The sequence below is a fragment of the Denticeps clupeoides genome, chromosome 7 (genome assembly GCF_900700375.1).
Source record: "Denticeps clupeoides chromosome 7, fDenClu1.1, whole genome shotgun sequence".
Classification (NCBI taxonomy): domain Eukaryota; kingdom Metazoa; phylum Chordata; class Actinopteri; order Clupeiformes; family Denticipitidae; genus Denticeps; species Denticeps clupeoides.
Window position 1 is genome coordinate 2,355,834 of NC_041713.1, and position 27,271 is coordinate 2,383,104.

Here is a 27,271-nt window from a genome sequence, read left to right on the forward strand (position 1 = left end):
TTCGTCCTTCAAAAACATTTGCAAATTTTTAAAAGGTTTTATAAAACGGAAACATGCAGGCTTGTCTCAACTCCGTCTTCCGGTGTGTTTTTTTTGTTTTTGGGTGGACCAGCGTTGTTCTCAGTATGGAAGTGACCCCGAACTGTCCTGTCAGTCCCCGTGCACCACGGTGACCTGCCGGCAGGGGGCGCCGAGGAGACCCCTCCCTTCCACCGCTTTTCACGGCGGGATGAGGAATTGAAAGATTGCAGCAGCTTCGTTCTTCTTCTGGTGACGTTTGGCACCCAGAGCGACCATAAAATATCAAATTGTTGACGTCCCTCGTTTGGTTCACTATTATCGCTTATTATCAGCAAACGTAGCAATATTTCATCTATTAATAACAACATAATTTGATAACACTGGTTCCCAAGACCTAATTCTAAAGGTGGACAACAGAAGAGGACAACCATGCCAAGCTAAACATATTTCTCGTGTGACAGCGTTAAATATTAAAGTCACAAAGCGCAAAGAAACGGCACTCGCGAAGTAACGTTTGAAGAGATGTTGGCCATGCTGACCGGCCCCCGTCTTCCACTAGAGGCGTCCTGTAGTGCCACCTCTGGCCCAGGGGACGGCGACTTACTCGATGTGTTCAAAGGAGATGATTTAACATTAATACGAGTTCCCCTGGCCTGTCTACGGTCCTGTGGTGGCTCGTAATGGCGATAGGCGTAAAGAGTTTTTTGGTGGTGGAATTTGTCCCCTTATCGTCATGTCCGCGCCAGACCTCGTGGTTGGTGAATGGTGTCGATGACGCCGTTTCCACGAACGCCCGCTCGGCTTCTGTAGGCCGCTCTCCTCCTCATTAAAAGCTACAGAAACAGCGCGTCCTGGGAAACCTCATCGTGGGACGGGATCAAAGTGGCTGTGATTCTGCACCAAGGCTGAATTTTACAGTGGACACGTAATTAGGGGACAATAAGAGCAAAAAAACAACGTTCATGTCAGGGGACCTTTAATGACAGTGTAGTAGCGCTCGGCTAGTCGTCCTTCTTCTCCCGGGTCATCTTGATCATGGTCTCTGGCGAGCGGTACAGGAAGATGAGCTTCTCGAACAGCTGCTCCTCCAGCTCCATCTCGCCCGTCTCGCGCACCACGAAGATGTCGGTGCAGAGCTTGAGCACGCGGTCCACGCACGGCAGCTCCTCGAACATGATGGAGCGCGAGATGCCGGCGAAGAACTCGCGCACGAACTTGCCGACCACCAGCACCACGGACATGTAGAGGCCCACGATCCTGCCGGTTTTACCAAAAACAACCTGGCTGATTATTATGGGCTGATATGTTTGATATGTAAGTTGAAAGTGAAAGTGAAGTGATTGTCACATGTGATACACAGCAGCACAGCACACGGTGCACACAGTGAAATTTGTCCTCTGTATTTAACCCATCACCCTGAGTGAGCAGTGGGCAGCCATGACAGGCGCCCGGGGAGCAGTGTGTGGGGACGGTGCTTTGCTCAGTGGCACCTCAGTGGCACCTTGGCAGTTCGGGATTCGAACCGGCAACCTTCTGATTACGGGGCCGCTTCCTTAACCGCTAGGCCACCACTGCCCAGTTAAGTTATGTTAATGATCATTTTAATCTGGCAAAAAACTTTATTGATGGCGAAGGTCCACTCACCCGTGGCCGGCCAGGAACCCCAGGCTGGACGGGCTGACCTTGTCGTTGAAGATGACCATCTTGATGTTCTGGCACGTGATTGGCGGGCGGAGCGGCGAGCACTCCTGCACCGCCCACCACTGCCGGTCCTGCCCCTCCGAGCTCCGGTTGGACTGCTGGAGGTTGATGGACAGCGGGCGGAAGAACGCGTACTGCTGGAGGTCGTCGGGGTCATCGAGCTGGTCTGTAGGAGACATATGAAGAAGATGGTGTGTGTGTGTGTGTGTGTGTGTGTGTGTGAGAGAGAGAATTTGACTTGCCTACTATCAGCCGGTGGGCTATCTTTGACTCTGTTCCTGATGGGCCTCTGATGTATTTGGGCAGCAGAGACTCGATAATCCTGATGTATGAAAACACACACACACACACACACGATAAGCTGGTCTGAGGTGTGTGTGTGTGTGTGTGCGCGTGTTGCTGAACTGACACTCACACATCTTCTGTCCGGGTGCCCTGCAGCATCTGGACGATCTGCTCCCTCAGCTCGGGGTCGCTGTACTTCACCGTGTGCTCACCCACCGCCTCCACATTCATGGAGAGAGAGGCGTTCCTGCACACACACACACACGTGTGTGTGTGTGTGTGATGTAGATGTGTGTGTGTGTACCTCAGCAGTCTCCAGCGCAGGTTGATGTAGATGTGTGTGTGTGTGATGTAGATGTGTGTGTGTGTACCTCAGCAGTCTCCAGTGCAGGTTGATATAGGTGTGTGTGTGTGTGTGTGTGTGTGTGATGTAGATGTGTGTGTGTGTGTGTGTGTGTGTACCTCAGCAGTCTCCAGCGCAGGTTGATGTAGATGTGTGTGTGTGTGTGTACCTCAGAAGTCTCCAGTGCAGGTTGATGTAGGTGTGTGTGTGTGTACCTCAGAAGTCTCCAGTGCAGGTTGATGTAGGTGTGTGTTTGTGTGTGTGTGTGTACCTCAGAAGTCTCCAGTGCAGGTTGATGTAGATGTGTGTGTGTGTGTGTGTGTGTGTGTGTGTGTGTGTGTGAGATGTAGATGTGTGTGTGTGTGTACCTCAGCAGTCTCCTGTGCAGGTTGATGTAGATGTGTGTGTGTGTGTGTGTGTGCCTCAGCAGTCTCCAGCGCAGGTTGATGTAGATGTGTGTGTGTGTGTGTGTGATGTAGATGTGTGTGTGATGTAGATGTGTGTGTGTGTGTGTGTGTGTGTGTGTGTACCTCAGCAGTCTCCAGCGCAGGTTGATGTAGATGTGTGTGGAGGTGTTGAGTTCGTGCATCATGGCCTCTCTGCTGGCCGGGCTGATGCTCCACAGCAGGCTGCTGTCACTCTTCACGTTCGCCGTCACCACGTCCTTCGCCTCGTAGTTCACTATGAACTGCATGGCCGACTACAGACAGACAGACCGACAGGATGTGAAAGTGAAGGTGAAAGTGCTCTGCTACACAGCAGCAGAGCACACGGTGCACACAGTGAAATTTGTCCTCTGCATTTAACCCATCACCCTGAGTGAGCAGTGGGCGGCCATGACAGGCTCCCGGGGAGCAGTGTGTGGGGACGGTGACTTTGCTCGGTGGCACCTCAGTGGCACCTTGGCGGATCGGGATTCTGATTACGGGGCCGCTTCCTTAACCGCTAGGCCACCACCACCCCATGTAGCAGCTCCCCTGGTGAAGTGTGTGTGTGTTTTACCGGGTGTGTTGCGTAATCCTGGGTCAGGCGGTTGTAGGCAGCTTCTGAAAACGGGTTCAGGTTCTGCTCTTGGGCGCTCATGGAGAACAGAGGCTGCGGGTGAGAGAGCGACCGATTCAGACCACGGAACCCAGACATGGCAAACATCTGGCAGCGCTGAAGACACGGCCCCTGCCCAAACCTCGTATCCCGCGATGCCGAGCTGGATGGAGACGTCCAGCGGCTGGTTGGTCACCCCCGCCACAGACTTGACCAAGGACATGAAGAGCAGCGGAAACCAGACGATGCAGATGAGGGTGAAGATGATGAAGCCGCCCATGCCGTACTTCACCACCTTCTTCTTCTTCTGGCCGGGGGGGTGCGGGTATTTCTGCACGGGCACGACACGAGTGAAAACTCGCCACCATAACGCCACCGAGACCAGTTCGCACGCAGTTGTGTGTTGGCATGGGCACATAATGGGCACATAAGCAGGGTATCTGCAGGTTTACGGAAGCCAAATGTGAGACTTTTTAAATCACTTTCATCAACAGACTCATATTACCTGTACCGCCGCGAGCCACTAGGGGGCGACCGCGGGGTTTTTGCTTTCTTATTTGTGAGACATTTCCATGCACACGCTGCGGTTAATGAACGGGTGGAGAACCGGTTCGAGGATTACTCGTCCTTTTAAATGATATTTTACGGCCTTGTGAAACTCCAGCCTAAGACCGCGGATACCCTGTTAACACATAATATGCTCATAATATTATTGTTCATTGACTGCCATGCACATGTGACATTTCACCCGATATATTCGAAAATGTATTCTTCCTTTTAAATCAATAAATTCTTCACCATATGCAAGTATCCCAAAATCTAATAAAATGTTAAAAAGTGAACAATAAAGCATTTCAATATAACATGAGAAATAAAGTGCTGATTTGTCATGCCAACCTTCTCAGACTCCCTCCAGCATTTGAGGATGAAAATGTTGGCGTAGATGTCCTCCACGCAGATCCAGCTGGACAGGCTGAGGGTGGTGTCCGTCCACACCCAGTCCATCACGGCGCGCAGCTCCGTCAGGAACGGGACCATGCGGAACCTGGGGGGCACAGTTCAGCGTGGGACCGGGAAGAGAGGGACAGCGAGGGCGAGCGAGGCAGTGGCCGGCTTTACCCCTGGAAGAGGAAGAGGTTGAGGTAGTTGTAGTTTTTGGTGAGGAAGTTCCCCAGCACGCGGTTGGGGTAGCCGCACTTGATCTGGTAGGCGGACAGGCCGAAGTAGATGCACTTCACAAAGTACCAGAGCTGGGCCACCTGGTTCCGACTGAACCTCCTGAAGAACACGAATAACACACAAAAATACACACATCACTGTAACTACTGATTCTAAGGTGCTCTGGATAAGGGGGCGTCTGATAAATGCTGGAAATGTGAATCGGCCCCTGACCTTTCAGTCACCCCCGGAAGTATGAAAAACATCCAGAAGTGGATCCCGAACACCAGGACCACCTGGAACACACACTTCCCCAGCAGGGTCTTCCTCAGGTAGAGCGCCCGGTCCACCACCATGGTGCCGAACTGGATAAGCAGCATGACCAGGAAGGCCTCAGGAACCTGGTCTTCTGACAGCGACTCGGTGATGTCTGCAGCGGCACTGTGTTTCTGTGGGTATTGTTGTTATTATTATTATTATTATTAATAATAGAAAATGACATTCAAAATTCACAATACAGAAATGTCCAACTTATGAAAAGTATCTTTATTTATACCATCAAATTTTGACAGTTTTTCTGCATATTCTATCAATAATGTTGAGGTGTTAATAAAACAAAAGCAGGACCCACTCCGAAAGCCCAGTATCCAAATATGATGACGATGAAGTTGGCCACATCGATGAGGAACATCAGGGCGTACACGTCACACACGGGGCTGTATTCGGGGTGGATGATGTCGTAGAAGAACTGCCTGATGGGTAAGTAGATGTGGAGAGCACTGCGGGGAGAGAGAAGGACGTTACTGCTGCTCCGCCCTACGCCCTGCGGCGGTCCCGCACGCGCCCGATCTCACATCTCGATAACTGCAGCTTTGGTCTCCAGGAGCTTCTCGCGAATGCGCTGTCGGATCCTCTCCTTGCGCGTCAAGGGCGCCCTGCGCCTCAACTTCTTCCTCTTGGACTGACGATGACTCTGCCTTTGGCCGTCTGGAGAACAGAGACCATATGGTTGGTGAAGAGCCCAGAACCTTTGAGGGCAGCCTTGCTGCAATAAAGGTGCTCAAGAGATGTTGGAAACTTGGCTATTATGAGAAGTCCGGACCATCATTGGAAGTTTTATAGGAGGAGGAGCTTCACAAGACACACACCTTGGTCGTCTGTGCTGTTCCCTGCTGCCTTTCTGCCGAGGCTGGACGCGCTGGAGGTCTGCAGGGGCAGGAAAGGCTGTCGCCTCCGGGGCTCCGCCTCCTGATCTCCACCCTCCCCCTCTCTGCCGGCCGCCCCGCTCATCCGGTGCTTCTGCGTCTTCCTCTTCAGCTTCTTGAAGAAGTCTGGCATTTCCACCTCCTTATTGTCCCACAGTCCATGGCACTGTGGGAAGAGCGGAGGAGCCCAGAATTGATCGGTGTTCCGCGTTCCACGTATTCTACACGTTCCATGCGGACCTTCAGTATGGAGCGGTGGAAGAACAGCGCCAGCAGCTGCAGCAGGTCGAACAGCACGTAGCCGTCTTTCTTCTCCACGCCCACGATGTTGGGCAAGGCGAATGGCCGGTCCGCGTTGATGCCACGGTACGCCGAGGTGGTCCATGGGAAGAAGCCGAACTGAAAGAAATACTTCACCAACACGGTGAGCTAGGTAGGAGAAAACAGAGGGATTCGTGTCACCAACACAAAGTGCCAGGGGCCACCGAGTGTCACTTATGGGACTACAAACATTTCTGTGGCGATACATCTGACCAGAGAGAAAGTTCTGGCGTGAATTCACTTGGATTTTTCTTTGTGTGAAATGGACACCGAACCAAGAGGAAAATGACTGTGTTACAAACTCACCGACTGATTCAGAACGAAGCAAACGTACTGAGGTGAGAAAGCGCCACGCCCTGTCAGGAACAGGGATCCATTTACATTTACAGCACCTGACGCCCTAATCCGGAGCAACATACATAAGGTGCTTTAAGTGTAAATGAATCATTCAAATCCCTCATTTGGTTCACTAGGACCAAACCATGGTAAACCAAGTAAGCATACGTAAGAGCTCCTTTTAGTCTACGTTAAAGGAAGTTTTTTAGCATTGCATCCACTGACATGAGATTATTTAACACTAATACGAGTTCCCCGAGCCTTTCTATGGTCCCGCAGTGGCTAGAAATAGAAAAAGCGATAGGTGTAAAGAGTGATTTGGCCATTCTGCTTCACCGTTCAGAGAGCGGCAATTTGTCCCCTTTTTTATGCATTATCTCCACCGACCGGCATGGCCTCCAAACGTGCGAAGCATTGCAGTTGCTCGGTGATTGGTTGTAAAAATGAGGCGGAAAGAGGCTTCAGATACCAGCATTCATCCCTAAAGCTTCTGTAACTCTCAGAGTGCACTACATGCACTAAAACACCTTCCACAGCCAGAGGCATACCCGGCTGATAAGATGTTGGTGCATCTCGCAGCCTTGCATGGAAAATTGTAAACCACAGTGAACCCATGCACGGTCACGTGGCAGCGGTTTGACAACCTCAGTGTAGATGATGGCCGTCATCCAGAAGCGCTTGGTGGGCCTCGGGACCGACAGCATGGCCCACAGGAAGATGAGGACGGGCAGCAGCAGCGTGAGGAGCGACGCCGACACCATGTGGTTCAGGATGATGACAAAGTAGCACAGCATCTCTGACTGTGACACCATGGTGTTGTAGAGCGCAAACAGCAGGCGCACCGGGCGGGGCAGCGAGCCGAAGAACTTGTCTGACTCCTCGATCTCGGCATTGTCGAACATACTGTAGGAAGGATGCGGGCACAGAGAATGTCAGCAGGACTTTTCAGGGTTAAAGGTCATTTATTTAATCTCTAATATTAAAGGCCATTTTAAAGGGCCAGTCCCTCTAAGATACTGGTGTTTGGTTATTCCATGTCATGTATATTTAGAGGTGAGGTTACTCGTTGAGGAGCAACTCGCTGGCAGTGAGTGCTCGGGTGGTCTCGCTCAATGCTCCAGGCTCCGGAATGTCCTCCTCCGGGTCCTCTTGAGCCAGGTCGTCACATGACTGTGGCTCTTCTACCGCTAGGTTCTCTGACTCTTCCCCATCGCTTTGCTCCGCCAGCTCAGCCGCCAGCTCTGGAAGTGGTTCTTCTGCAGGACTGCGTCCAGAAGCACATGAAAAGCATGTTGCCATGGTTACTATGGTTACAGAGACCATAGTTTACGACTGTGGTAAAATGGTCGATGTAATGAGATGTTATGAATGATGAATGATGAAATCGTCACCTGTGTAAGAGGCTCTCGCTGTCAAACGATCCCAGGTCCACGTTGCCAGATTTGATCAGTTTCCCCCGGAGCTGTTGCGGGGAGGCCGGTGGAGGGAGGGGCTCCTCCAGCTCGTCCTGGGTTGGCTGGCGTGAGACCAGCAGGGTCTCATCCGTCATACAGCTGAGACACACACAGTGACACAGATCATAGAACTCGCCGATGCACGTGACGCAATGGGTGAAGACGCCAACCTGGACACGCTGCTGGCCCACGAGTGTTTGGAACTGGCGCTCTTGAGCTTGGCGTAGCCGCGGGGAGAGGCTGGCATCGCTGGGGGAGACACAAGCTCCTCCTCCACATCTAGAGACGCCTGCGTGTTCTGTCTGGACGCCCAGTTCTGGTAGAACTGCTTGATGTTGTCCTGAGTGACTGCCCTTCCCTGGACGGGAACATCTGAACATCAGACAGTGTTCACAACACACGGAACATATGAGGAACGTTGCAGGAACGTTGAGGTACCTTGTTCTGCTGCTGGGCCAGTAATGCCCTCTCAAAGCGCAGGACCTTGGAGATGCCCAGGTTGTCCTTGCAGAAGGAGTTCAGTCCCGATATGAGGTCATCAGTGAGGGACAGTAGGAGAACCCAGCTCAGCTTCAGGATGTAGACGGCCCGCTGCATCACGTTCTCCTCTACAGTTAAGAGACGAATTTAAATAATGATAAAGATGTTTTATTTCACTTCATTTGCAGCGTTTCAAATAAAAGGATTATGTTTCTGGTGGTGGAAGTGCGGCCACCTTTTTCCTCTTCGGGTGTTTCGACGAGGCTTTTGTCTTCTACTTCATCCTCGCTGGACTCTGCCCTCTCCACACCTGAGGCCAGGGGGTCAGGAGCTCATTTTCAGCCTCTCCTGCTCTGGAGACACGATTTAAACAAAGAGAACATGTCACCTGTCTGTGTCTGCGCCTCTGCTTTCTGTCTCCTCCTCTCCTCCTTCTTCATCCTCTTCTCCTCCTTTCGGTGACCTTTCAGTGCCGCTTTTGACCCGGTCACCCAGGCCTGGTACATCAGCTGCTCAGAGACGCCCAAACACATCACACGCTCTCTAAGATAAATTAAATACTGTTCCCAATATTAATAACAACGAGAAATTAAATCGTATTCCCCCCCAACCTGGAAAGCAGATTTCCTCGGGGGCGGAGCCTCTTCCGGAGTCTGCTCCACTGCCTCCTCTTCCTCCTCCTCACTATCACTCTCAAAAAGGTGGTAACCACAGGAGTCCCCAACTGAGTACACACACACACACACTGTTTTATAGAAACACTGAGTCAGGGTCGCAGGGTCGATGTGTAAGGATTATAAGAGGTAATTGTCATTGTGATACACTGCAGCAGTGTGTGGGGACGGTGCTTTACTCAGTGGGATTTGGCAACCTTCTGATTACGGGGCCGCTTCCATAGCTGCCAGGCCACCACTGGTTTAGCGGGTAACAAAGCAGATCCCGCAGATCCCGAACCACCAAGGTGCCACTGAGGTCCCCACACACTGCATTTCGTTGTGTGGCAGGTTCACAATAACTTTCATATGGATTCATTTGTTTGTGTCCAAACCATGGCCCCCATTTATCATTTTTAACTGGCCCACAGCCGTATTGTACTCAACACAAGGATGATTAAACATGTTATTATGTTGCTGCCAAATAAAAGAAATAAGGAATGTCAACAAGTTATTAATATAGGATAATTAATATATCTATTAATCAGAATGATGTGATTATATTGGGGTGCAAAACAAACCAAGCCTGCGAACCAATACGCCTCATCTCTAGTGGGTGGCCCGGCCATTGGTCTCTTTTTCTGTATCTGGCCCTCACTGAAAAATGGACGCTCCTGGTTTAGGGTGCACTGGGTAGGGGTCAAGTAGTAGGGGTGAGTGTGTACTCACTGCCAGGCTGCGAGATCCAGGGCTTCCACCACTTGCCCTTCTCACCATCCTCCCCCTTCTCGGTCACATCTAGAAAACATGTTCATTCATTCACTCGTTCACCCATCCATTCCTCTCGGCTCAGTCTCACCCTGCACTTCCGCTGCCGGACGGGGCTGCTGCTTGGACTTGATTTTCTGCATCCTGACGAAGAGAAAGCAGAAAGCAGACGCGGCCGCTGCTGTTACCTGCAGTACAGGTGCCCACGCGGCACAGGTAGCAACTGGTGCATGCTGGGAAACGTAGTTCGGCAGCCGCTCACGCTTTCTTCAGCATCCCCACCGACTTGGTCTCCATGGCCAGACGGGCGCTCACACTCTTCTTCACTTTGGCCTCGAACAGCTCGGCGCCCCTTTGGACCAGAGACAGAGACTCGGGACGGGGACTCACAGCCAGATGCACGGCGGGGTCCAGCTATAGGGCCGCCGGCGCTCACCTGGAGGCGAGGATCATCGAGGCTTTCAGGTCCGACACCACGAACAGGAAGTAGTAGCTGTGGAAGACCCTCCTCTGGGCGAGGAGCACGGTGAAGCAGATGGCGTCCCACACGATGCCGGCCTCGCCCTCCGGCAGCTCGCACGCCTCGTCTGGAGCAGCTGAAGGCGCAAACACACGCGTCGGCTGCGGTGCAATCTGTAGCAAACTGTTCTCACCCTACAAGGATTTAAACCATACGACCGTAATCATGCGAGGACGAGTGGAGACACTCACGCACGTCGTAGCCTTTTATGGTGCAGAACATGCTGAAGGCCTGGACCAGCCAGCAGCCGCTCTTCACCAGGCTCCCCAGGTACACGCAAGAGCCCAGCTGCAACACACACAACACGCGCAGCAGCTGTGGGATTCATCAGAGGGTGTCTTCTCTCATCTTAACAATGCACAGGTTCAGACTCTGTAGATGTCCATTGTCCAAATACATGGTCAAGATCAAGAGGAGGCATTAACCTCTTCGCTAATTTCTCATGCTCTTTATATTCTTCAATAAAATACTCATCACATTTACATTTACAGCATTTACCAGACGCCCTTATCCAGAGCGACTTACAATCAGTAGTTACAGGGACAGTCCCCCCTGGAGACACTTAGGGTTAATTGTCTTGCTCAGGGAGACGATGGTAGTAAGTGGGATTTTGAACCTGGGTCTTCTGGTTCAGAGGCGAGTGTGTTACCCACTAGGCTACTGCCACCCTATTTATACATTATTGCACTTTATTAGCTGAACTTAGACAATAGATAATTACATTTACATTTATGGCCTTTCACCAGACGCCCTTGTCCAGAGCGATTTACAGGGACAGTCCCCCCCTGGAGACACTCAGGGTTAAGTGTCTTGCTCAGACCTACCGAAATCAGGTTCTTGAGGCTGATGACCACGCAGGTGTAGGCAATGAGCCAGTCCCAGAAACGCAGGACGTAGCAGACGGGCTGGAGCAGCAGGGAGCCGCCGAAGAGCATGAAGTAGAAGCAGGAGAGCAAGTAGCCCAGGCAGAAGATGTTGATGCGTGTGGTGCCGGTGATGAAGATCAGGCAGAGGACCAGCCAGAAGAAATAACTGAACACAAACACCTTCAGCATGTCCAGATAGGTCCTGAATATGCAGACATTCAACAGAGTTTATTTCTGCTGTCTGTTTTTACATTTCAATAATAAAACAATCCTGCTGCTGCTGACGATGATGATGATAAAGATGTTCTGTAGATCAGACCTGCAGTGGAGGAAGTTGTTGACAGGGCTGTACTGGTTGAGGCTGCAGGGGTCCAGGGTTCTGCTGATCTCCACATTCTCACCAGCCAGCAGACGCACGGCGGCACGGTTCTCCTCCTCAAACACCTGCCACTGCAGAGACGCCAGCAGCAGCAGAAGATGATCATCTGGGCAGGATGATCTAGTTTAAAATCTTTATTTCAAGACCAAAATGGAAACCCAGAAATAAAAAGGCCTCTCACAGAGGATGAAGGTGGGGTCGGGCTGCATGGCGTAGTCGGGGAGATACAGCCACTTCACCAGGTTGGAACTGAGGGGCGTGGCTGAGGTTCTCCAAGGGTAATCTGTCCAGAGAGCAGAGCAGAAGTCAGCGCTGCCCCGCCCCTAACACGCCCCTGAAATTGTAGGACCTACTTAACGCCATGGCAAGAGCAATGTACACAATATACACAGTAAAACCCAATATATCTGGTAGACAAGAAGTTATGGACAACAACGAAGCACAGTTCACAGGTCGAAGGTCACTCAACAGGTCAGAGGCAGATTTTACCACTTCTGGCCCGCCCCGCCTTTGAGAATTTTGGAGTCCAGAAATTGTCAAATGGTTTTGAATAAAAGAAAATGTTGTTTTTGTCTGTGCTACCGGGTTCTTCTACTGTATTGTTTGGGTTAAAAAGAATCGCATTACTAAAGAAAATATTAAAATATAATTTTTGTTGACTAAAACTAGACTAAAATAGTCAATGATAATTCTGACTAAATTAAAAGGCTGAAACTTGACTAGACTAAAATGAGTCTGGGCGTGACTAAGACTAATAAAACCTAAAATGAAGACAGGCTGCCAGAAACAAGTACAGTGTCAGCTCACCGCGACACAGCGCCGGTGGCACTCCGACACACAGCAGGTACTGCAGGACCATCAGGGACGCGGTGAATGTGCAGTACTTTGGCCACACCTCCCCGATGGCCTTCCTCCGGCGCTGCGCCAGCACGCCGATCAGGGCGAACGAGTGCAGCAGGGCGAAGAAATCCATTCGCTGGCCAATCACGTTCACCGCCACCACTAAACACACCTGGGGGGGGGTGGAAGTATTTAAACTTCAATAAAACATATGTAGATGTAAAATGCTATGCTTAACATAAAATCGTTTTAAACATATTTCAACCTCCAGGCCGAACTTGTAGAAGAAGTAGTTGGTGAAGTATTTGATGCACGGCAGGAGGCCGTAGTCCAGGTGCTGCCGGGTCACGCCCTGGAAGATGGTCCCGGTGGGTGGGGCCTTCAGGTTGTTACGGAGGCGGTAGTGCAGCTGGTGTCGGTAGATGGTCACGTCGAACACCAGAAGGCCAAGGACCAACAGATGATTCTTAGAACACGAGGTCCGATGGCGTACAGGGGAAATAAACATGCTAATGTCATGCAGTGACTCATTGACAAAATCCTAAAATTATAAATGCTGCATGCTTGTTTTATCTATAAGGTTATTTGGTGTCTTTATTTTATTTGCAGCATAATTTCATCGTATGGGTGTCTATACTATGACAATAAAGGTTGTCAGAATTATCTGTATATATCGTGACCAAAATTTGCTGGATACTCCAGTTCCGTGTTCCGGTCCAGTGTTTGGTGTTGACTGTGTGTGTTCCTGATTTTTGGATTGTGTACAGCTGTGTCACTATGTATATATCTACCCTGGTTGTGTCCCGCCCCTAGTTCTGTCCTGCTGGCACAAATCTTTGACAGTATCTGTATGTTATGTCCTCTAAATCCTTAACTCTATTTTAACTTCATATTTAACCTCTGTTTATGTCATGTACTAATCTGCCCCCTCATTGGCTGGATGGGGGGGTCAGGTACCCAGAGGCAGGGCAGAATGCGGTCGCCACACTTCTTCAGTCCCCCGCACCACTGAGCTGGATCCACGGGCTCCACGTACAGAACAGACTTCCTCAGCAGATCCTGCAGGCCGGCAGGGGACATGCTGGGACTGTAAACGTGGGTCTAATACACAGAGAGAGAGAGAGCAGATGAGCCGTGTTGATTGGTTATTGGTTCATTAACTCTTCTCTTTTCTCTATCCTTCACCATCCACTCCACTCTGGGAGGTATGTCCTGTCTGTGGAGTTTTCTGGTAAGGAGTGATCACGTGACATGGCCGACCTCCATGGTCTGTCCTACTTGGCCCTCTGCTGAGACTAACACACTACCTGGATGCTAATTCATTACACACCAGTGGACCGCAATAACCATCATTTTCTGTTTTTGAAGCGGCCGTGCAAGAGCTGGACTGACTCACAGCCGTGCAGTTGGATGAGTACTCGAGCGGTTTGATGACTTTGAGCTGGTACATCATCTTGCACACCACCGTCACACACGCCCACACCGACGACACGCTAGAGACCAGCGGCCGGAAGCGTGGATACGGCAGTGCTATGGTCCAGAGCAGCAGGAACACGAAGTTCATCAGAGAGACCTGGAGAAGGTGGTGGAATGTACCGATTACAATGACCAATAAAGCAATAGCCTGTGGGGGTGTGTGTCTAACCTCCTGCAGGCTGACCCATATGATCCCAGTGGAGACGAGTTTCAGGCTGTGCAGTTCTAACAGCCTCCAGCAGAGGGCCTGAGCTCTTCTCAGCAGACACACGCACTGCAAGAACAACACACTCGCACGGTCCACTCGCACCAGCCACTTATTCACCCGCGGCCCTGAAAAACAGACAGAGAGGCAACGTTATATCTGCTCCCTGTCTACATTAAACTGCCAGTTTGTATATGTTGTTGTCAAAAATCAATACATAGATTAAGAATATCACTTTTCAAGTTCAGTTGTTAAAAAGTTAAAAAAAAAGTTAAAAGTGAAGTGATTGTCACATGTGATACACAGCAGCACAGCACACGGTGCACACAGTGAAATTTGTCCTCTGCATTTAACCCATCACCCTGAGTGAGCAGTGGGCAGCCATGACCGGCGCCCGGGGAGCAGTGTGTGGGGACGGTGCTTTGCTCAGTGGCACCTCAGTGGTACCTTGGCGGATCGGGATTCGAACCGGCAACCTTCTGATTACGGGGCCGCTTCCTTAACCGCTAGGCCACCACTGCCCCGGTAGTGAGTTTGAAACCCGGCTCATGGACCCCCGTGTTGGCTCTCCTTCCATCTGAAGGCATGCATACTACGTGAATTGGCAACTGAAGTATCTGTCGGTGTGAGTGAATAATGAGTGTGTGTGTGTCTCGCCCTGTGCCCGATGTCCTGGGACGGACCCCGGCAGCTGTGACTCTGAATTGGATTAAGCGGTTACGGGCCGCGGGTAGGAGACTGGGATTAGGTCTGTGAAGATTGTCAGTCATCCAGGAGAATTTGTCTGAAAGTTGAGTAGTGGCAACTGGACTTTCTTTCTTTAATGTAGAGACGTTTCATTCTGCATCCACACAACTTTGTCAATCTGAGGGAAGTTGTCTTGTGCCCACAAAAGTATCCTCCAGGTTGGTTTCACCTCAATCCCGCCTTGAATAGGATCAAATGTTCAAATATTGGACAGAGAAGATAGGTGGTTTGAGAGAGGTGTGAGGGAAGCTTTGCATGTGCAAATCAACTAACCCTCTCAACAGGTGGAGGCCTCAGACACAACCTATCTCCAACCTACTTTGCTGCCCTTTCATCCATCCCCAGGAAGATCAGGCCCAATTCACACGTCCACTAGGTTGGCCACATTGAACTACCCGCTTAATGGTGGCAGGAGGAGCTGCCAGGGCGGGGCGTAACGAGCCTATTCAAGGCGGGATTGAGGTGAAACCAACCTGGAGGATAAATTTGTGGCGACAAGCCAACTTCCCTCAGGTTGACAAAGTTCTGTTGATGCAGAATGAAACGTCTCTACGTTACAGAAAGAAAGTCCAGTTGCCACGACTCAACTTTCAGACAGACTGAGATTAGGAATATTAGTGGCCATAAAATGTAACCCTGTAGAACTGGACTACAGACACATGCCCACCATAACATTCTGCTGGACATGGTGAGGAAGTAGGACGCATTTGCACGACTCTTGAGACAGGGGATTTAATACCATGAAGCACAAGAACGGGGTAAATATCACCTACAGCAGACAGAAGCGGGGCATCTTTAAACATGCATTCACAGGTGAGAACAATCGAGAACCAGGGGAACACAGGACGAACGTGAAACTCCGGACCCGGTGTATCCCCATCCGGACCGGATCCTGACAAACATTCACAAATGCACCTTCTTCGGTTTTCTCCTCAGACATTTTCTTAGACAAGGAGTGCTGATTGGACGTGTCCAGGGTCTCGTCACTTGCTCCACTCATCTGTTCACTCAGAAGCCTGAGGGACAGAACAAACGGTGCATGTGGATTTAATCAGAAATGCATACACAATAGGGCAATTTTATTTATGGCATTTACCAGACGCCCTTATCCAGACCGCCTGTACTTACAGGGACAGTCCCCCCCTGGAGACACTCAGGGTTAAGTGTCTTGCTCAGGGACACAATGGTAGTAAGTGGGGTTTGAACCTGGGACTTTGTGGTCGAGAGTGTAAACCACCAGGCTACACAGCGCACGGTGACACAACGAAATGTCTCCTCTGTTTTTAACCATCACCCTTGGAGCAGTGGGCAGCCATGACCTCGGCGGCTCGGGACTCGAACCCGCAACCTTCCTCCCCAGCTAGGCCGCCACTGCCACAAAACTATATATTTCATTGAACAGATATGGATCAGGGTATAAATAAGAGCATCTTACCTCTGCTGGAATTTTTCAATGTTTTCTTTAAGGCTGGAAAAAGGGAAAAAAAACTTTACACGTGCGCCAACCAAGATGCATGATAATAAATCAGGAATCTGACCAGCAGAACTTACGTCTCAGAGAAGACGTTTACCGTGTCCCGCAAGTCCTGCTCACTGCATACACGGATCGAAGGAAAAAAAAAGGTGTTAGTCGGATGAAACGTCGACGTGCGTACGTGTCTGTGTAGAGTGAGTACCTGGACGTGTCCAGCCGGACGGGAACGTTGTCCAGGTCCGTGAGGGACAGGAAATCGGAGTGGAAATAGTGCAGCTGCAGGATGCAGGCGAGCAGGAATGCCGCAGGAAGCAAAATTCGGGCAAACAGCTCCACCGTGTCGTACTGCTCCAGGCCCAAATCGCGCAGCCTGCGGTACAAAGACGGCACTTTAAACGGACACTTTATTAGAGACGCCGCCCCGCAGCCGGGAATCACATTTCCGATAAAAAATAAAGCCACGTAACAAGGCCTGAGAGCCGTTTGGGAGAAGAAGGGACACTTTGCTTTCATCATAGCAAAGGGAAAAGATCACCAGTGTTGGGGTCGAATCTGGAACCCTAAGATTGTCAGAACGACCTCGACTTAAATCCAAAGGCGAAAGGTCCCCAAAACATCAAACTCTCTCCGTCCGCCATGAGGTTCAAAGAACATCTGAAAACACATCTTTTCACACAGGCCCTCTGGGTTTTGGTTTTAGTATCTGTTCTTTTTTTTTTTTATCTTGCACTTTGGTGAACATTTTTTTTTGTTTTTGAAACTGTGCCTTATAAAATGATTATTATTATGAATATTATTACATAAACGGCCTCACCCCTCCTCTGACATTCCGATGACCTGCTTGAAGAGTCCAGACACGGTCTTGAACTGGTACATGTACACCAGAATTAGCACCAGCATGGAGTATCCCACCACAAACGCCCAGAAGTACTTCAACACTCGCCTCCACACGTCGTAACGTATCTGCAGAACAAATCCACAGAAGTCCTAAAATGAACACACCTTCTCTGTTCATCTCAGATTCTTACAGCTTCCTTCATATTGCAAATCAGTTCTTTGGTTGACCTGGTAGAGGACCACACAGAAGAGGAAGAGTCCGATGTAGAGGATTTTGTAGACGACCACCTTCCCTGAGAAACTGACCACGAAGAACATGGAGCAGCAGAACAGGATCCAGTATTTCACCAGCGTCTCCTTCACCAGAGAACCCAGCACTGACACCAACCTGGAGGAGTCAGCTACACACACACACACACACACACACAAATATATACAGTTTACATATACACACACAACACACACATCACATGACTATAAGGACCACCAGGAGCTCACCTTTGACCTCTTCCAGCCTCTCCGTCTTCTGCTGCTCCTCCTCCTGTTTTTCCTGGAGATGCTGGCGCAGCAGCATCCAGAAGCTGCAGGTGTAAACCACCTGCTCACAGACAGACAGACAGAGGTCAGAGGTCAGTGTTCCTAGTTGACTATGGTGCTGAAAGGCCTCCACGGCCCCTGACCTTTGCTCCCAGGTGGATGCAGGGGTGATGGTAACCGTGGAGATCTAGGTCGATCAGCACGGCCATGGGGATGTTGGGAAAGAGCTCCTGGCGGTGCAGGTGGAGCCCGCTGATGTAGGCGGCCACCACCAGGACCGTCCCGTAGATGCCGAGGAACGGCGCGCTGAGCATGGCGTAGCGCCGCCGGTCCTGCAGCACCCAGATGGCGCAGGACCACACCAGCAGCACAAACGTCAGCCATGAGTTGTAGGTGATGCTCCACACCTAGACACACACCAACACACACACACACACACACACACACACACACACATTGCCTGTCAGTGTCCGGGACTCAGACACAGTCTCAGTGTTTAAATCCAATCTCAAAATCTGTTTTCTCTGGCTTTTTGTTAAAATCCTTTTTGTTAAAATCATTTCACTTCACTTTGATGCAGTGTCAATTATAAAGTCCAGTTTATCACAGAGTCCCCCCTGTTAGACACAGACAAAGTTAAATTCACCCTAGTTAGGCTGTCCTAGTTAGGGTACCGGGCCACTGTAGCACCAATATACCACAATAACCACATATTTCAGTATCGGTCGTACAGTGCAACCGTCTGCCGCTGCTTCTGTTTGTTTTTCTCCGAGACACGGAATCAAGCACCCAGACTACTGGCAGACCCCAGTGATCAGACCAGAAAATAAATCCTGGTTCCTGACAACTGCTTAACAAGGACATACCATGAAACAAACCAGAGGGTCACCACAGCCACCACCACCGTTACAACTACAGCTTCAGGGATCTTCAAATGGACCAGTAACATCATTACGGACACGTAATCTAGACCATGACACTGGACTACATCCTGGACTTCTCCAACCCTACAACCGTAGGACTTATTATTATATCATCCCCAACCCTGCACTGACACCATTTGCAGGCTCACTCTACCCTGGAAGGGGGTCCCTCTCTGTATCACTCCTCCCTTTCTCGCTCCTTTTTTCCTAGTTTTTCCTTGTGTGCAGAAGGGTCAAGTGTGGGGGGTGTCAACTGTAGGGCCTGTCAAAGCCCATTGAGACATACTGTATGTGATTTTGGGCTATATAAGAAAGAAATGTTGCTGTTGTTACCAGCAAAACAGCCTGGTGTTTTTAACCACCGGTACGACCTGAAACAGCGACCGGTATACATGTGGCAATTTTGGCTCCATTTCTCCAGTTGTCACTGCACACTTGTCATCAGCAACTGAGAGAAGTCGCTCTGGATAAGAGCGTCTGATAAATGGCATAAATGTAATGTTTGCTGACCGCTTGTTTACCGCATGAACTCGACCCAAATCAAACCAAACCGACCCGGATTACAAAACTTACAGTATCAGAACCATGCAATCAGATGGTTTTTTTTGTTTTTTTTAAACCAGTAGTTACAGGGACAGTCCCCCCCTGGAGACACTCAGGGTTAAGTGTCTTGCTCAGGGACACGATGGTAGTAAGTGGGATTTGAACTTAGGTTTTCTGGTTCATAGGCGAGTGTGTTACCCACTAGGCTACTACCATCCCAAACATGAACGTCTGGTCTATAGTACCTATACTTTCTGTAGGATTCGCTGCTTGCAGATTTGTTTCGATGAATGGTAAGAACGTTTTGCATGTTGTAAATTAGTTTAATTAAATGTTCGTTTTTTTCAATGAAATGTTAATTTCCTTCACAAATCTCGGGCACTGTTGTCAGGTGATGCATTGGCGATAATTTTGTAAACCTGCTCGTTTCCCAGCACATTTGCTTTCCCTCTTTGCCTAAAATCCCGGCTTTTAAAAAGCTGTACTTGTAGGGTCGGGTCGGGTAGGAATCTGTCGGGCCTGGGTCGGATTACAGCTCTTTTTCAGACGTCTCTGGTTGCTGATGTGTGATTGAATGAACATCATGCACAATTTTTATTATTAATTTTGACAGAAAGAATGGTATGAATAGAATGAGTAAATGGTTAATATTAAACAACAGTGGAGTAAGAAAGCTGCATACACACGATTACCATCATGATGATGAGCGCACTGATGTAACTCTGCTTCAGGAGAAAGCGCCCAAACAGAGCCAGCCCACTGGGTGTGGCCAGGGCTGGAGCTTCATGTGAAAGGCTGAGTGTGTCTTCGTCAACCCCCTCCAACCTCTCCTCCTGGTCAAACCCTGGAAGGCATGACATGACACCACCACCATCATCATCATCATCATCATCTTCATCATCTGTTGGACAGGAACATTCATGTATGGGTCATCAGTAGAAATGTTCATATGAGGACCACGTGTGCAACTGTTCATATACCACGAGCGGGGCTGCCACTTTTTCCATACACCGGCAGAGCATAGCATTCTGGGTATCCACTTTCCGACAGCAAAGAGTCGAGTAAAGACGGTGGGTTTTCGTTCTGCCAGTCATAGGTCATCACCATCACGATGGGCTGCAAAAAGAAAAAATACAAATACACATTACACAGACACATAAAACTCTCTGTGTTTTGTGCTTTTAAAAGATGAAATTCATACTGCGGAACATGAGTGGGCCGTATTTCACCAGAAAGCCTGACTGAAAGGAGTTCAGAGTGGAGTTTAGAAACCATCTTTCTCTTGGTTTATTAATGAATTTTAACACTACTTCCTTTCTCATTCGAAACTGAAATCCTCTAAATCTGTAAGAAGGCTGTATGGTAACATATTTCAGTTTATTCTTGCCTGCTCCTTTTCTTCCTGATGGCTGTTTTATACTTTGTATTAATGATTGTTATCCTCTATGAGTGGTCGTGTTGTATTTTTAAAAGTACATTACAATACAGTAACTCACTATCGCCTCTGGAGGTACAAAGTGGTATGACGTGACAAATAGGGCCGAAGCTAGCTGTCAAAATGGTCATTTATTCACATTCATTTGATTGTTTTAGTTATTTGATGATATTTAAGATAAAAAAAAAACATTGCAGTTTAAAAATTGGCAATCATAAGACTGGTCAGTTTGAAATGGTCGGGCAAAAATGCAAAAAAAAATGTAACTTGTGCTTTTGTGAGAAACAGCTCCAACATTACAGTAGAACTCTGAGAGGACCTCATCTAAGTCTTGTGAAGGAAACACCGTCTGTGAGAAGCTGGGGGGAACCTCCACCGTTTCATTGCCACCGTCCGATTCCTGCATGAGAAGATGGCAACAACGGGGTGTTTCATTTTCACAAGTGAAACATGTTAAACCTTAAAAAAAGGCCGCTGCTTTTATTTGCATGAACCAACAGCTGGAATGCTCAGCACTTCCTGTCTGTAATTAAAGCTGCATAATGGCCGGCCAAACGATCCAGACTTTCCCAACTTTGTAAAGTTAAACGGTGAAAGTGCAGCCAGTGCACTGAAAGCAATTAATCACTTCATGCTCAGCTTCCATTATTAATGCGGATCAATGGGATTATGAATATTTAATGCACAGTGCACGCTTTGAGTCATGTTTAAAATAGTGCTGCTGGCGCAGTGATTACAGCCTATAGAGAACTTCTGATTGGTTCTCGTAAAAAACACGCTGGTAGTTTTATGCCAATAATTTTATCTTGTATTATTCAGTTCACATTCAAAATGATTTTATTACCTCTGCAGCAACGTGGACCCACTTGTGCAGCAGTGCCACCAGCGTGTAGTACAGCACCAGCAGCACCAGCGGGTTCACGAAGATGGGCCAGGAGGAGCCCGGCTGCAGCTGCAGGCGGTGGGGGTCCGAAGCGTTTGTCCGGATGAAAGCAGTCATCCCGAAGAGTCTGGAACATTCAGTTGAATAGGCATGATAATAAAACTTCATTACCTGCATGTCTGCTTCTTCTAGTTGTCTTGACCTGCACTATATATTGTGTTGGTGCGCATGGTCCTTGGTTATTTTCTGTGTTGTATGTTATGTTGTATGTGAATCCACCAAAGCTTCACAATCTCGTCTCTCTCTGTGTGCTTCTATTAAGTTGAGATGACAAAAAAAATTGACTTTGACTTTCACTCGACTTCATAGTGTATCTGTGTGAACACGGAAACCAATATTGCAAAGAGGAAAAGTGTCAAAGCAGTGTTATCATATACATTTTAATGTAAATGAACACTGTTGATGCAGCTACGTTTGAATAAATGCATTTCAGCGGCTTGAAGCAACTGACCCACAGTTCAGTTCAGCGGGGCATGTCACCCCAATTAAGATGAATGGGAAGCACCTCCATTGACGCCTTCAGTGCCTGATATAGTTTAAAATCTTAATCACTATTCTTATTACATTTCGCCCAAATTTTGCAAATAATTATCATGAAATCTTTTTTTTTTTATTAATTTGTTTTTAAATCGATTGACAGCCCTAATATAAAAATGTGTATATTTTATACAGTCAGTTCTAATTTGGTCGGAGCAGAAGTAGATTTCGTGCTGTCACCTGGCGTAGATGTCGTCAGGAGGAACCAGCATCTGGAGGAGCGGGAGCTGGTAAAGGTAGAGGCTCAGGACATGTCCAGCGCTGAAGATGGCCATCATCACACACAGGCTGCTGAAGAGCAGCAGCGAGAGCGAACGGCCGCATACCCACCACCACACCAGGCCCAGGAACGTCCCGAAATACACTGCCGACGTCAGGGATGGCAGGGTGATGCCTGCAACGCACAAGATCACAGTTTTTTATACCTCATCTTTTCTCGAATTCACACTTTCTTAACAATGAAGTGGGAAAGAAAATAAAACTCGGGGAGAAATGCAGCCACTGGAATGGAGTTTTCTTGAGTCTATAAGGTAACAATAATATAATAATAATTTGAAATAGGTTTGACTTAAAGAAAATGTCTTTTTGTCTGTTCTACTTGGTACTTGTACTATATTGACTGGGTTAAATAAAATTGCTTTACTAAAAAAAAAAAAAAATTCATTGTATTTTCAATTTTAATGTTTAACTAGACTTAAATATTCATGGATAAATCTCTCAAAAACAAGACTAAAATGCTTAGATTTTTAGTCGACTGAACCTTGACTAGACTAAAATTATACTAATTAAAAACCAAAATGACAGCTTGACACAAAGACAAGACTAAAACTAAAATGAAGGCAGGTCACCAAAAACAACTATTGTCAGTGTGGGTAGAGTCGGTACCCGCCAGGCCGAGCAGGATGGTCACCACCACCTTCCCTGCCGTGTTCATCAGGGAGGAGAGCAGCAGCCTCAGGCCAGTGGCGAAGACGATGAGCTTCTGAACGATCCGCGGTGGCTCCGCCCTCGGCCTGCCGCTGTCATCTGAGCTTCCTGAGGTGGAGCCGCCATCACTGCCGTCATCCGACTCACACTCTGACTCCGGATCCTGAAGAACACACGGAACAGAGGAGTAACATGACGCATTCACACCCCAAAAAAACAGTTCTGATGAACGCAGGACAGACTTGATAATTGATTGATTGATTGTCTTTCTACATATTTCTAACTGTGATGTCACCTCCTGGTCGGACGGCGTGATGCAGTTCTCGTTCAGGTGGACCTGCGGGCGGAGCAGCTTCCTGCACAGGCGGAGGATGAACAGCAGAGACAGGAAGAGGCCAAAGTCTGGTGCTAGATGACGGACAACATTCCCGGCATCCACATTGCTGAACCTGAGTGATGGACAGATGGGGGTGCTGTGATAAATCATTCCAAATTTCTATACTCTTTAACAACATGCTGAACTGAATCAAAAATAAAAATATATGAGGAATTAAGAATGCAGAAAGAAAAAAAAAGAGATCAATCAAGTTCGAATTTCAGGAGATTTCAGTATTTGCCATTAGTTTGGTTAAACAAAATAATATTAATGTTATGGTGATATTAAAGGTAATTTAGAAGTGAATAAAAATGTTTCATAATTTTTATTTCCATATCTGAATTTGAAACAAATGCAGGAAGTAAAAATGAAAATGAAACATTGCATTGTGTAACGAGACATCGCAATAAAAGAACCGTACCTGACGATGCCCAGATGGTAGAGAACTGTCTCCCAGTACCCGCTCACTGGAAGATGAGAGAGGGAAAAAGTTTCAGTTCTGTCCCATCAGCACATCTGCGCAAACAATTTCCTCCTTCATCAAATTTTCATCGTCTTTAATGAGGACGCTGCGCTTTACTCACATTGTGCTGTAATCAGGAGGCCTGTAAGTGTCTGCTCAATGTCCAAAGCCATGAGAATGTTCCTTTTTGTTCTGAACAATTTTTCAAATTGAGGTGTGGCATGCCTTATTATCAATGCTATTTAAAATGCTATTTAAAAGCATCATAATTAAATTTAGCTTCTGACCAAACAGATTACCAAAATAGGGCCTTGTATGTGTTTGGATTTAATTTTGAAAAATGTGTGTGTGTCTCACCACTGTTGGGCAGGTAGGTGAATGTGATTTGCATCCCACACTGCAGGGACAGGAACATCAGGCTGGTGTAGCAGAGCAGCAGCAGGAACCTACCGGTCATCCCTTCAAACACAACGATGACACATAATCATAACCAATGCATTATGGGACAGGGGAGTCATTCTGCCTGGCCCCCAACCCCCATCTATACATACATACACTCATACATGAATTAATATATATATTATTCCTTACTCATGCTGCATTTTATCATTACTGAGAGACATTGGTGATGAAAACGGTGTGTATTAGTCATGTTAATTATGTTAAGATTTCACTGTTTTTAATAGAAAAAAAAGTAATAGAAAAAAGTTTAATAGAAAAGTGACCTTTGACTGACCTGCACACTATTATCGTCATTATCATCATCATCATAAGCAAAAACTGACCTTGTTTACTGTGACCTTGTTGTTCACAGTAAACAATCACATCTTTGAAGTACTGGAACCATTTTGTTTCAAATTTCTCACCGCATAACCTCACCGGTAATATTTCACAGTTCAGAGTCTGCAATGTAGAACTGTGGTGAGGGGCACTGAGGGTGTTAGGAGTCTAGCGGGCAAGACGAGCTACGAACCAGAAGGTCACAAAGGCCCAGGTTCGAACCCCACTTACTGCCATTGTGTCCCTGAGTGTCACCCGGGCAGGGCCAGCCTGTGGCATCCCTTCAGGGGGTGCCACAAGCAGAGGATAAAAAACTGATCGGTATTACTGTGTCTTAACACGAAATGAACAAGACCACGTGAATTCACGTGCGTAGCAAAGCCTACTCAGTAGTTGTAACAGTAGTAATGATAAGTAACTGTACTATGAACCACTGTACTATCACAAGCCAAAAGGAGCCAAAAAATTTTAAGGTCACGGCGTAAAAACGAATGGCTTTTTGTTACAAGGAAACGGCGTAACGGAACTGCTGGTTAATGGTAAACCATCGTTTGTGGCGTTCTGAACATGCCCTCTAAGCTGCTTTTTATGCCGTCAGGTGTCACCCCCTTTCTGGCTGCATTCTGGGACACCACCTAATTCTTTTGTTGGGTCCGGGCCTGGTCCAGGGGGACTGTCCCCGTCGCTACTGACTGCCAGTTGCTCTGGACGAGGGCGTCTGACGAATGCTGTAAAATGTAAACCCGAATTTACAGGAATCCGTTAAAAGGTGCTTGACGCGAAGCTATTTCAGGGCTGGCGCCGTCCCAGCGCCGCATTACCGGGTCCAGGACGGACATGTGGGACGCAGGAAGCAGGGACGCGTTCCTCTGTTTGTTTAGCAGAAAAACCAATTGAATCCACGCAGCGCATTAGCTGAGGCAGCAAATGTGTTTTTGATTGGCCGGATTTTTTCACTTAAAAGCTTAATGTCGTCGTTCCTGGACGTTGGGGGGGGAGGGGGGGGGGGTCTCCTCAGCTGTTTAATCCGCTCTCCAGCCGGGGAGGATGAAGAGGAGATAAAAAGTGGGGATCTATAGTGCTCTCAGACCCCCAGACACCGGGGCAGCGCTGACACCACAACTCTCCATTCTTCACTATAATTACTCCCGCATCCATAATTGATGAGGACACACACACACACACACACGCAGTCACACACACACACACACAAACACACACACAATCAAACATACACACACACACACCAGGCCGATGCGCAGATAAAGACGGGATGGTTGCTAATTTAATTTAATGACACCATTGATCAGGTCGTTGACTCTGTCTCTCTTCATTTAAACACAAAGTCTGGACGTTGGTTTGTTGGTTTTTTTTAAGTGAAGTGAAGGGATTGTCCCTTGTGACACACAGCAGCACAGCACACGATGCACACAGTGAAATTTGTCCTCTGCATTTACTTTACTTTACTTTACTTAGCACTTACATTTACATTTACATTTAAGGCCTTTTGGCAGACGCCCTGATCCAGAGCGACTTACAACGTGCTTCCATGCTACCATGGATGAAGTGATCAGTTCCGGTTCTCTAGGACCCCCAACTATAAATACAATCTTTTTATTCACTCTGTTCTAGTTTCTATACAGAAGTCAGACAATAAGAAGGTTACAAGTTCATCTAAATATTCTCTAAATAGGACATTGAGCTGCAGTGGGAAAGTTCATTCCACCACCGAGGGGCCAAGATGGAGAAGAGTCTAGATGAGGGTCTTCCTTTTACCTTCAGAGATGTAGGGACCAGGCGAGCAGTGGGCACCATGACAGGCGCCCGGGGAGCAGTGTGTGGGGATGGTGCTTTGCTCAGTGGCACCTCAGTGGCACCTTGGCAGATCGGGATTTGAACCGGCAACCTTCTGATTACGGGGTCGCTTCCTTAACCGCTAGGCCACCACTTCCCCCAGCCTCTGTTATGCTGCTATGAACACTGACTTGAATGCTGCAGTTTTGGATGAGAAGCTGCGGCGCGGCGATGCCGAGAGATGAGGAGGATTCGGATTTAGAGACGTGAGCAGGAGAGACGTGCAGCGTCGGACCGACACCCGACTCACCCTTCATGTTGCTTTGGTGGGGGTTCGGGAGAAGGGGCAGGACCAGGAGGAAGACGAGGTAGACCAACGACAGGCCATTAAAACGGAAACCTATCGCTACGGAGACAACAGACAAGAGCGTGTCACTTCTCTCATAATATAATATAATACAATTCATACATTTCTGTATTTAATGTAACTGTTACTGCTATTATTACCAAACAGTCCGAGAACAATGTATCTGTTTTAATACGATGCATCATGCATACAAATATCACGCACGGTTCCTGCAGTGAAATAGAAGAAGACTACTAAAGAGAACTTTATGTACGATGTACTTTTAATCAGCATCAGACGTCACTCCCCAACTATGCAGGTTTTTACATTTTTATGTAAAATATTCAGTTGAGAACTCACCACACAGCAACACGATGGGCAGAAAAAGGTTGTAAAGTGTCCCAATCACAACTTCCACCGCCATCTTCTCTCATAACACACTTTCAACACACACACACTCTCTCTCTCTCTCTCACACGCATTTCTTTTTCTCATCAAGCATCTCCTACACAGGATAGAAAACAAAGAGAGGGGGGGGAGAGAGAGAGAGAGAGAGG

General features: G+C 48.2%; 1 protein-coding gene across 1 annotated transcript; it reads right to left on the reverse strand.

The window, feature by feature from the left end:
* Positions 1-980: 980 nt before the first annotated feature.
* Positions 981-27,215, reverse strand: LOC114793753 (piezo-type mechanosensitive ion channel component 2). Its single transcript, XM_028985890.1, has 54 exons — positions 27,075-27,215; positions 26,679-26,774; positions 24,152-24,253; positions 23,753-23,798; positions 23,240-23,404; positions 23,174-23,177; positions 22,914-23,109; positions 22,209-22,422; positions 21,393-21,558; positions 20,094-20,229; positions 19,806-20,014; positions 17,791-18,054; positions 17,609-17,708; positions 17,339-17,511; positions 17,088-17,236; positions 16,476-16,643; positions 16,351-16,392; positions 16,235-16,267; positions 15,715-15,815; positions 14,017-14,180; positions 13,760-13,944; positions 13,329-13,458; positions 12,637-12,837; positions 12,339-12,543; positions 11,713-11,814; positions 11,472-11,637; positions 11,111-11,354; positions 10,478-10,574; positions 10,203-10,362; positions 10,029-10,118; positions 9,830-9,910; positions 9,728-9,798; positions 8,957-9,069; positions 8,734-8,854; positions 8,575-8,655; positions 8,304-8,473; positions 8,036-8,223; positions 7,803-7,964; positions 7,475-7,675; positions 7,056-7,314; positions 5,995-6,183; positions 5,698-5,920; positions 5,404-5,536; positions 5,181-5,328; positions 4,784-4,998; positions 4,511-4,669; positions 4,289-4,436; positions 3,534-3,722; positions 3,353-3,445; positions 2,881-3,050; positions 2,138-2,254; positions 1,969-2,044; positions 1,666-1,883; positions 981-1,278 (listed from the first exon to the last, which is right to left on the reverse strand). Exons 1-54 carry the CDS (start codon positions 27,136-27,138, stop codon positions 1,023-1,025), a joined length of 7,953 nt encoding a protein of 2,650 aa, XP_028841723.1. The 5' UTR covers positions 27,139-27,215; the 3' UTR covers positions 981-1,022.
* Positions 27,216-27,271: the final 56 nt, after the last annotated feature.

Excerpts from the sequence above, each read along its gene's own strand:
- LOC114793753 (XM_028985890.1), bottom strand. The coding sequence starts at position 27,138 with ATGGCGGTGGAAGTTGTGATTGGGACACTTTACAACCTTTTTCTGCCC. Across the intron at positions 22,423-22,913 it reads CATCCTGCTCGGCCTGGCGG|GCATCACCCTGCCATCCCTG; the intron begins GTACCGACTCTA and ends TGTGCGTTGCAG. Across the intron at positions 3,446-3,533 it reads TCGGCATCGCGGGATACGAG|CCTCTGTTCTCCATGAGCGC; the intron begins GTTTGGGCAGGG and ends TCTCACCCGCAG.